Here is an 11,475-nt window from a genome sequence, read left to right as displayed (position 1 = left end):
GTCTATGAGGACCCCAATTTGTTGTCTCTATTAACATGAAAAACTTGATGAGTTTCCTTTGAAAATGCCATGTGACACATTCTTTGACCCCCACCCACCACATGAATATTGACATGTAGAAAGCTTTGATTAATAATACATAAACATTAGATTTGAGTACAAAAATAAGAATAAATCATCAGATAATAATAATATTTTAAAGCACTCAAATATAATTCTAATTATTCAAATTTTAATTGATAAGTTGGTGCTACATTAAAGAGAAGTAGTCAGTCGTCGTACTTAGTTATTCCCAAATTAAACCACTTAGGGTACCATGGGATCCACATTACATAAATGTCAAAAACCATTTAACAGTCAAAAACTTAATAATGTAGACCTCTACTTAATTGGCGATTCAGATCCATGTTTAAAATCTTATCTCGAAACAAGGAGGTTGGTCTAGATTGAAATATTCTAAGAAATTTTAAAATATTCTTAAACATTTGAATACAATCCAAAATCTTCAATGTTTTGTTGTGATCTTGGTCAAAATAGATTGTGAAACATTCCAAAAGATAACAAAAAATTTGAACCAAGATTTGTACTAATGACATTTTATATTAGTGCAAAATTTTTATTTTTTTGATAATGGGGTGTCCAGACTTACATCCGATTAGGAGAACTAAATGAATCAGGGCTGGAGCCAAGGCATATGGGTCTCTCTTTGGGCATATGTAACACCCGCACATCACATGCACCAGGTAAGTGAAGGAGCACCCCTGCGGTGGGCCTTGAGGAAATATTCCTCATTTTCCCCTAATAATGTTTGAATATATATTGCTTTTGGATAAGTAGACTTGAACCAATAACCTCTCTTAGCTGCTACTATTGACTAGCAGTGAATGAGAAACCACTTGAATGGTTCATTGAATCCAACCAGTCAATGTTGACACACAAAAAGAGGGTCTAAGTTAAAGTGAGCTTTCTTACCTTATAAATGATGTTATAAGTTGACCAAATCAGCTTATAATGAAGAGCAAATCAACACTGTTACAGAAAATTCAAATTTGAATTCTCTTAGTTGGACACTGTGTTCAACACTGTACAGATGTGGCAGTGCATGGTTTTCTCTTTGTTGGACAGTGTTGAACGCATTGTCCAACGAAGGCAGTGAACAAGACTCTTCTCTTTATTCCACACCTAACCCAACTAAAAGAAGAAGAATAAGAAAGAAAACACTCCTTAGTGCTCACCACAAACACAAATGTTACATGGCTCCACTAATAACTGTTATTGAGCCAAACTGACATAACGAATCCAGGCTCAGTGGTGTATATTAGGCCGAATGAGTTGAAATCGGCTTTCAAAAGGTCCATCAAACATTTGGGAAAAAGTACAAAACAGGACTATAAAAAAGGCCAAAATTATGTCCTATATTATGCACATTTTAAAAGAAGATTGGAGATGACTCCACCAAAGAGGGTACTTGTTGTACTTGCATTTATTTACATTTATTTTTGTTATTGAACCTAACTTACTTATTACAATCCAATTAAAAATAAAGAAAATAAGTGAATGATTGTTAATTAATAAAAGTTGGGGTGTGAATAGATGCTGTCTCATTTTGTGTTAGATTTTTATTTTTTGGGTTTAGGGTATTATATGAGCCAATCATAATTGCAAATAACCATTGAAATTTTTTGAATGAATGTTATAATGCTTTGTAATGTTGAGATTATGATTTGAGCCAAACTTTTGTACTGTTTGAAAAGTGTATTTTAATTTTTATTTGGAGTGTGATAAGAATAAAAATGTTATACACAAATATTAATAAACAAATAAACACTATTCCGACAAAATTTCTTGGGTTAAATATTTAAAAGTGAGCATGATAAAACAATCTTTTTTTTCTTAATCATTATGTTTGGTACATGTCGATGACTAAATAGATCAAACTTTGTAACTTAACCAAACCTATTGAATTGTCCCATTAGTATCCCACTCATTAAAAGAAGGGTGATGATGTTAAACTGACTTCCTACAACACTGCATTCAACTGACGTAGAGGTGTGCACAAAATCATAGATGCTTTATAAACATACTCCTCTAAGTGATGAATATTTTGAAACTCATGACATACCCCTCGCCATCGTTCTACTTTTAGAAGGCTATTAGAAAGGGGGTGGATCATGTAACATATGTAAAAACAATGGTTTTTCAAAATATGGGTTAGAGGTTTTGGATTGAGTTGATTTTTTGTGAGGATGGTCTCTATGATGAGAAGATCATCCTCACAAAAAAATCAGTTCAATTTGAAACTTCTAAGTCCATTAAAAGTGGTTTACAAATTATTAGTAAAAAATTGACGGTCTACATTCTAAATCACTTTTGATAGGGTTAGAAGTTTTAGATTTGACTGATTTTTTTTAGGATGATCTTCTCATCATAGGGATCATCCTCACAAAAAAATCAGCTCAATCCGAAACTTCTAACCCATATTTTAAAATATTATTATTATTACATTGTTTTTACATATGTCCCATAATCCACCCCCATCAAAAAATGACTTAAATACCACATTTTTAACTTATACACACACAAAAATTAGTTTTTCTCCTCAAAATCAGTCAATTTCAATTAACAAGGTAAATTTTTACCCTTCATCTTCAACTTTATATTCTCTCCTTCAAGATCAAGATAGGATATTTGAAAGTAGAAGTCAGTGATTTTTTTCTTTTTTTTTGTTAGAAGAATCAAGGTTTTTTTTCAAGAGATTGAAAATAAGATTGAATAAATTAAAAATGATTTGCCCTAGATCATAGGGATGGGGCCAAGAATTTGCCCATGAGGGGGTAATTAAGAAGGGAAAAGTTTTTTGTGAGGACAACTGAGAGGGTAAAATTTTTTGTGGGGCCAATATAAGTTGCAAATAACTTATAACATTCTTGTCTTGTGTGTGTGCGCGCGCGCATGCGTGTCTGTGTGTGAGTGTAAATCCGCACCTACTCCATCAAGAACTTGAATATGACCCATTTTTTTTTTTTTTTAGAAAGAATTAAATCAAAGACTTTTTTACTATTGACACGTGTCCAATAAATGGGTGAAAGTGACACTTTCTTCCGCACCCACGAGTACCATTAACCCATGCACCATCAGCGACCCACCGCACATCCTGGAAGCACAAATGTTTGAAAGGTTGTTGGTTTTCAGTGTAAAAGTTCGCACTTTACAAGCGGGGTTGCAAATGTAACCAATCTCAATTAAGTCTACTTACTAAATCTCTTTCCCATAGGTCTTAATTAAAACTCCATGAAGTAGTAGCATATACTGTTGTCAATGGATACCTATTTAACCAAAATCGAATGGAAACGAAAATAAATAAGACAATTTTGGTTCCTTCTTTTTATTGGAGCCAATCAGAGTCAGGTCTCTTGGAATTGAATCGACTAAGGATCAAAACCTCAAGATTCGATTGAAATGGAGAGCTAGACCTGTTTAAAGAGAAAAAAAAAAAAATTGTCGATTTGGATTTTGATTCCTTGATTTGAGAATAGGAATCGGAATCAAGAAAAATTAACAATTTTGAAACTCACTCTTAAAATAATCGAATCGAAATTGACTCATTGAAACTCCTACTAGCATTCAACTTTTAAAAGCCAGAACCTATCATAAAATGGGAAAGTAACGTATCGGATCAACCCAATTAAATATTGCTCAACTAGTATTCTTCAACTCAAATATTGAATGTTTTTTAGGGTAATTTTAAGGTAATCACTCAAGCTTTGTTGGTGAAAATTATATAGCCTGGAAGATTTCAAACTGATGATGTACCCTACGACTTTGGTATTCCACAAGAAATTAACTAAAATGACAAAAAGTACCCTTGTTTTCGACCTCTTGCCCAAAATCCTTGATTCCTTTTTTAAAAATCCAAAGTCTTCAACCTCTGGTCAAAAATCTGATTTTGAATCCTAAAGGACCGTTGTATTCAATCTAAAATAAATAAAACAAAAACCTTGTCTAGTACTTGGTTTGAAGGTTGAGAGGAGATATCATTGCACGTTTTGGTGGATATTTGAGATGACTAATGATAAACTAATGCTCTTAACATGGCATGTGACAAGAACCATAGATCTTTTTTCCTTTTGTATCCGGAAGAAGAAGATCAATGGTTCTTTGCACTGCCACGTAAAGAGCATTAGTTTATCACAACTCATTTGAGATACCCCTATATTTTCAATCAATGCCAAGATTACTCAATCTTGGTCTTCAATGTAAGACTGACTTAAATGCCCAAAATGCCCTCATCTTTAACCTCTAATTAAAAAATCTTGATTTTTTACTTGAAATTTGTCATGTTTAACATTTTACCCAAAACTTTTTAACCTATTCTTCCATTTGAAGATTCATTTTTCCTTCAAACGTCAAGAACAAGATAGGATTTTTAGGGAAGTAGAAAAAGAAAAAAATTTGGTGAAAAAATTATTGATCTTTGACAAAGAGGTTGCAGACGGGGTTGAAGGTAACAGATTGAAGATAATGACAAATAGTAATTTACCCTAAGTATAGAAGATAGTTAAGATGACAGATTTTTGGGAGTAAAGTAGAGGTTTTAGACGGACATATGTTGAAAAGGGGCGTATTTAACTCATTTTCTATTAGTTTTCCAATAAAGATCAAGGTCAAAGGGCTTGTCATCAATTTGAAAAGAATCGTGATAATCTTGACGTGACAGGCTTGGGAACCGAAGATTTACTATCCTTGACGTGACAGGCTTGGGAATCGTAGATCTACTATCCTTAGGATACATAATTACAGTTTCCCATAAAAAGGTGTAGTTTTATATCTCATGAAAAGTAGAGGAGAGCAAATCTATGATTCTTGAACTTGTCACATCGTGGGTGTAGATTGAGTATGCCACATGGGGAAGTTAGATTATCGTGACTCATTTGAAGATACTAGTATCTCAAACATTCACCACAACTTGGAGGGATATTTCAATAACTCAAAATTTTACCATAGAGACTCAAATGGGAAAAAAAAAATGGGTCTAGGCAAGCAGTTGAAGATAAGGGTATTTGGATTATTTATATTACTTTCTTACAGAAGATCCAAATAAAGATGCATGTCATCAGTTATGCCATTTGACCCGTCACCACATAAGCACAGGTAATATCTGGGCCATGTCTCATGATTCTAAATACTATAAAGCATACATATTATACTGTATTTATTAAATTTACATTCGCGTAGGGATGAAGTAAACTGTGCAAAACAAGAACCCTAGACAAACTAATTTATTCTGTCATCACCAATTAAATAATCCAATCTTGTTCTTAGTGCACACTAATTCTAGCTATAGGTAGTGTTAGGGGCGGAATTAGGATTTTCTTGTAGTGGGGGCAAATTATGATTAGTTATATAATTGAAGAACTTGAAGACAAATGGTTTTACGGAGAAATTCGGAGATTTTTTATTAGAAATTAAAGAAAATGATATTTAGGTCACCACATATGCATAGGTGATATCTGGCCCATGTCTAATGATTCTAAATACCATAAGCATACATATTGTACTGTATTTAGTAAATTTGCATTTGCATAAGGATGAAGTAAACTATGCAAAGCAAGAACCCTAGAAAACTAATTTAATTTGTCATCACTAATTAAATAATCCGATCTCATGCTTAGTGCACACTAATTCTAGCTATAGTTAGTGTCAGGGGCAGAGTTAGGATTTTCTTGTAGTGGGGGGAAATTATGGTTAGTTGTATAATTGAAGAACTTGAAGACAAATGATTTTAGGGAGAAATTCAGAGATTTTTTATTAGAAATTAAAGAAAATGATATTTAGGTCACCACATATGCACAGGTGATATCTGGGCCATGTCTAATGATTCTAAATACTATGAAGCATACATATTGTATTGTATTGTATTTATTAAATTTGCATTCGCGCAGGGATGAAGTAAATTATACAAAACAAGAACCCTAGAAAACTAATTTAATCTTGTCATCACCAATTAAATAATCCGCTAGCTATCGTTCTTAGTGCACACTAATTCTAGCTATAGTTAGTGTCAGGGGCAAAGTCAGGATTTTCTTGTAGTGGGGGCAAATTAAGGTTAGTTGTATAATTGAAGAACTAGAAGACGAATGATTTCAAGGAGAAATTCAGAGATTTTCTATTAAAAAATAAAGAAAATGATATTTAAGTCATTTCCAATTAATATATGAGAAGGCCCAAGTAAAAAGCAATGTAATTAATTGAAAATATAGGGGTGTCTCAAAGTTCTGTAGGGGCAATTGCCCCCACCACCTCCTTACTAGCTCTGCCCCTGGTTAGTGTTCAACTAAGCTACTTTGAGATCGAGACACAATGCATCGAACCCATTGTTTGTGAAACGACAAAGGAAAAAAAAAAAAAGGTAAATAATAGAAATAAGTTTATATTATGATTTGTTTTAAGGTTAATCATTGCGTAATGGGTGACCTAAGAAAAGCATAAATTATATAGTTTTTGGTTAAATATTAAATAATACCTTTAAGAAGTTAATTCCAAATCTTCTCTAATTTTGTAAGTCTTTCTATAAGCTAAAGAAATAGAAAAGTTCATTAAAGGTTGAGAATATGGAAGTCTGAATCCCGAACAAAACCCCACATATCAGAACACATACATTGCATGTTTTTATCTCTATCAACCCCCACGAAGAAAAGCAGAACCTCTTTTAATTTGAGGTTTTGATATTGTATTATGGGTGTTGGGTAAGAATCCTAGTCCTGACTTCCATTGTTTGCCACATGATGCACTCTTTTGGATCTAATGATCAATGTTTGAAATCTTATTTCAAATGTAATATTTCCATTAGGGGAAAAATTAAATCATTCTCAATCCAAACATTTCAAAATAATTTGAAACATTTCCTCTCTCAAGGTCAACATTTTATTATGATCTTGTCTAAAATCAAAATGTTTTGTCGAAACCTTTTGAAATGACACAAGACTTTGAACCATGATATTGATCAATGTATTTTTGGACCCATTCCTTAATAAATCTATTGGCCAAAAAACATATGATTGGTGATTTTTAACCATTTGACTTAATCCTTTTTTCTTTTTCTTTTTCATGGGCCATTCGAAGGCCCATGGAGGAAAATGTCATTTCAAATAATTAAAAAAAAGGTACCAATCATGGTACTTTTTGTTTTCAAGGAAGGAAATTTACATTCATAGGTTTAGTGGGTTCATGTGCCATATTTATATAAATCATAGTAATCAAGTTGGGATTTGACAATTATCCCTGCAATTCAATGTAATTTGAATAAATCAAAGAAAGATTTATATAAAAAAAATTTCATAGATCAGACAATTGTTTTTGGATTTCTTCCCAGAAACCCTTCAACTTCAACCTCCCTTGAAAGTTTATCTTGTTCTTGAAGAATATAAAATCTTGAGATCGAAGGGGGTGGGGGACAATTAATTGACAAATCGCTAATTAATTTGTCATATTGGCAAGAAAAACAGTTTTTTTTTTTTTTAACTAATTTAGAAAGATTTCAAATATTACTAACGGTCATCATGCCCACATGGATTACCACAACCTTCTAAATTTCATGGAAAAACTTAGAAAAAATAAAAAATCCATTTTGACCTTCATCCAAGGTGTTACAAATAGGTGATTATTGAATTTTTAAATTTAAAAATAAAATTTGACGGTGAAAAATAATTCTTCTTTCAAATTTTATCCACTATCATCCTTTTAGCATCGGATCATATTTTTTGGATGCCAAAATGTGAGTTCTGGAGCTCTATTAAGATTAAATCTTACTAAGCTAGTCAGGCTTTTGATGTTTAGTACCTGTTAAAAGTTTTTTTTTTTTCTTCAATTTAAAAAAAAAAAAAAAGTTGTAGAATTTTGTGATATTGCTGCTATAAACAAAAACTGGTAGTTAAATTGCAATCGAAGTCCTTGAAGTAGAGGATATGTGGTAGGAGAGTGGGAAGATAATTAGGGTTTCGAAGGGTCCCACCATAAAGAGGGTAAAAATAAAAACTGTCACCTATACGATAGCGGCAACACATTGAATCAAGGTCCCCCTCTCTCTTTAGTTACGTTGACGCCTATTTTGACTACCTTTGTATAATAAGCCACCCAAAAATTATCTCACCTGAATTATTCGTTATCGTTAACGTTAACTAACGGTAACGGAGCTATGAGACAACGGCTCAACTGGTGTAGGTTCCTACCGTGAGAAATCCGTCTAGAATAAGACGGTTTCGCTCTCTCTCTGTTTTTCTCGTTTGACGGATCGAATTGTGAAGATGAGGATGGCTTCCGAAGGCCTCTGTTCCTGTGGAGTGAATCTCAGAAGGTAATCCTCCAAGAATCTCATCGATCTTTTCTTTTTCTTTTCTTTTTTTTTTTTTTTTTCTTTGTTTAGGTTTAAGTTTTTTGGAGATTTGGGGATGATCTTTGTTGATTCCTTCAAAGATTTGACTTTTTGGTTGATTTGATACTGTATTTTATCCTATTTTTGTTGGTGTATTTCAGGAGATTCTAGGGTTTGGGTTGCATTTTATTTAGGATTACTGATACTCACTGATTGATTGATGTTTCTAGGGTTTTTTTTTTTTTTTCTGTGTTAGTGTTTATGAATCTCGTCTAATTTCTTTGATTTTAATGTCGTTGTTCGGGTAATTTTGCTCGTTTGATCGATTAATCTACAGGGTTTTTTTGTGGGATGTGTGGATTAATTTATGGGGGTGTTTATGAGGTGCTTTGGTTGACTTTGTTGGGATTGAAAAAACCCTAGAAGAGTCAAATAAACAATGGGCGAAGCTCTCCTTACAACCCTATCCATGGAAAATCATCACCCATCCACACTCCTCTCCATGGATTCAAGTGCGAACTCTCACGACGAATTAGACCTCGAGATGAATCGGCAGATCATTTTATCTCGACCGCCCGATATTAATCTGCCTTTATCGGTCGAACGCAGCCCACCTCCCCAATCATGGAATCCTGACCCGTGTGATATCTTAGATGTTGGTTTGGGGCCTCAGATCTATGAGACTGAGACCCTTATGAATATATCCAAGGCTGGGCGTAAATGTGCCAAACGGGTTGATAGTATATGGGGTGCTTGGTTCTTCTTTAATTTCTACTTCAAGCCTGTTTTGAATGATAAACTAAAAGCAAAGATCAATAGAGATGGAAACGGGATCACTGCGTTGGATAAATCAGATCTGCAGCTCGATGTTTTCTTGGTTCAGCACGACATGGAGAACATGTACATGTGGGTGTTCAAGGAAAGGCCCGAGAATGCATTAGGAAAGATGCAACTGAGGAGTTACATGAATGGGCACTCTCGTCAAGGTGAGCGTCCCTTCCCATTTAGCGTGGATAAAGGGTTTGTACGGTCCCATCGAATGCAACGGAAACATTATCGGGGCCTCTCTAACCCCCAATGTGTGCATGGTATCGAAGTTGTTCGGTTGCCCAATCTCAATGGTCTTGATGAGGAAGAACGGAAAAGATGGATGGAGCTTACAGGGAGGGATTTAAATTTCACAATCCCAGCCGAAGCGAGTGATTTTGGTTCATGGAGGACTCTACCAAACACAGAATTTGAGCTTGAGAGGCACCCTCCTTCTTTAAAGAGCACCCCCCAGTCGAGGAGATTGCTTAATGGGTCTGGTTTGAATTTGTCTACTCAACCATTGAACCACGTTAATGGTGATGGGATGGACCTTTTGCCTGTATGTAACAAGCGGAGGAAGGATTTCTTCCCTCATGGGAATGATGACGATTGCTGCTTACCGATTATTACTCCACATTCTGATCAAGTTTCAGATATGGAGATGCACCCAATTGAGCCACTTTGGTTGAATGAGTTTAGTGGTGTAATGAGGAATGTTCATGGACCTGTTACGGCTGCAAAAACTATTTATGAGGATGAAGTAGGGTACTTGATCATTGTTAGCTTGCCTTTTGCGGATCTACAAAGGGTGAAAGTTTCTTGGAGGAATAGTCTTACTTATGGGATTGTAAAGATATCGTGTGTCAGCACAGCTCGCATGCCATTCATCAAGAGACACGACAGGACATTCAAGCTCACTGATCCGTCTCCTGAGCATTGTCCTCCAGGGGAGTTTATAAGAGAAATTCCGCTTCCGACCAGAATTCCCGAAGATGCAAATATGGAAGCATATTACGATGAGACAGGAACCGTGCTAGAAATCATGGTGCCGAAACACCGTGTCGGACCAGAAGAACATGAGGTCCGTGTGTGCCTTCGCCCACACCTTGGAGCCAATGACCTGCTACTTAATTGACAGGTGCATATAACTTAAAAAAGTGTAACATTGCTTGCCATGTTTTTAGGTGCCATTGTTACTAACTTTGTATCCTAAGTTGATATATATGAAATGAAAAGTGCATCCTTATTGTGCACATTTCTCTTCTGCAAATATTTAGTCCCACTAATTGTCTTGGTTTTGTTGTTATGCACGTGGTTAGCTTTTGATTGGGATTTGTTGCTGAGCTTCAAAATTGAAGCTCCTTAGTTAATGGTAAGGATTGCCTCATATATTGTTTGTTGGTTGTAATAGTTTGTTATGTTGGTTCTGTTTCTAATGACAGACTTCTTGTTGTGCTGCCAGTGATGGTTGCCGTTATCCAATAATTATATTTATGGAATTCCCCTTGCTTTGTCAGGTGTGATTTAAAGCTTGTGGCCTGGCTGTGAAATCTTGGTACCAGAGATTATCGTCCAAATTGAGCATCTAATGCTAACAGTTGTTCAGCTTTTAGTTCTTCTGCCACTAGTGCCATGTCGATGTGTCCCAGACATTTGGGCTCAGCTGAGCAAATCATGTTACTTCATTTAATTCTATGTAAAGTTATATAATAGCAAGTGTGTTCATATGTATTCGTCTTTGCTGTGTTTTTTCTACCACTTTACCCGATTCAAGATTAGATTCATCGGTGTTTAGTTATTCTTATTTTATTGCAAGTGTGATCAAATATATTCTCACAATTTCAATTCACATTCTTTTGGGTCTTTCTTTTGATCTTTCAGAACCTTCAACTAGAATGTCCTTTTTAGTTAACGTTATTATTGGCTTTCTTCGTATGCAATCGTACTATCTCAGTCGACTTTCTCTTAATTTATTCCTTGTTGGAGTTAGTCCTATATTTTCATGAATTCGTTCATTTGAGATTGGAGATATAATAGATGATTGTTTTACCTAATTAATATATATATCTATATATATATATATATATATATATATATGTTGTATTAATTTTATGTTTTTAGAATGGAATCAGATTTTTCCTGTGATGGAGAATAAAACCAACTTTTCTCAAAAGTGGTGGAGATGTGAATCTATTACCACAAAGCAAAAGATATCTTTTTAAGTTCCAAGTGCTTTTTTCGCTTTTGGCTGTTGATAATTCCTCTTTTTAAGATTTCATAATACTTTATTGTTA

General features: G+C 34.4%; 1 protein-coding gene across 4 annotated transcripts; it reads left to right on the top strand.

The window, feature by feature from the left end:
- Positions 1–8,148: 8,148 nt before the first annotated feature.
- LOC147399957 (uncharacterized) lies at positions 8,149–11,030 on the top strand. Of its 4 annotated transcripts, none has more exons than XR_015179156.1 (4): positions 8,150–8,353; positions 8,709–10,319; positions 10,501–10,553; positions 10,699–11,030. XR_015179156.1 is itself a non-coding variant. In XM_086445537.1 (3 exons), the coding sequence occupies exon 2, from the start codon at positions 8,811–8,813 to the stop codon at positions 10,314–10,316; it is 1,506 nt and encodes a 501-aa protein (XP_086301663.1). In that variant the 5' UTR covers positions 8,149–8,353; positions 8,709–8,810; the 3' UTR covers positions 10,317–10,319; positions 10,644–11,030. The 4 variants fall into 4 exon arrangements, 2 of the variants coding, with proteins under 2 accessions (XP_086301663.1, XP_086301662.1); XR_015179157.1 differs by having other exon boundaries at positions 10,644–11,030; XM_086445537.1 differs by lacking the exon at positions 10,501–10,553 and having other exon boundaries at positions 8,149–8,353; positions 10,644–11,030.
- The last annotated feature ends 445 nt before the right edge of the window (positions 11,031–11,475 follow it).

This window comes from Akebia trifoliata, chromosome 6 (genome assembly GCF_017979445.1).
Source record: "Akebia trifoliata isolate Shusen 1 chromosome 6, ASM1797944v1, whole genome shotgun sequence".
Lineage (NCBI taxonomy): Eukaryota > Viridiplantae > Streptophyta > Magnoliopsida > Ranunculales > Lardizabalaceae > Akebia > Akebia trifoliata.
Note: the sequence above shows the minus strand (reverse complement) of the source record. Positions and strands in the feature narration are given on the sequence as shown.

What these genes read in the sequence shown, in the direction of transcription:
- LOC147399957 (XM_086445537.1), top strand. Translation starts at nt 8,811, where the DNA reads ATGGGCGAAGCTCTCCTTACAACCCTATCCATGGAAAATCATCACCCA.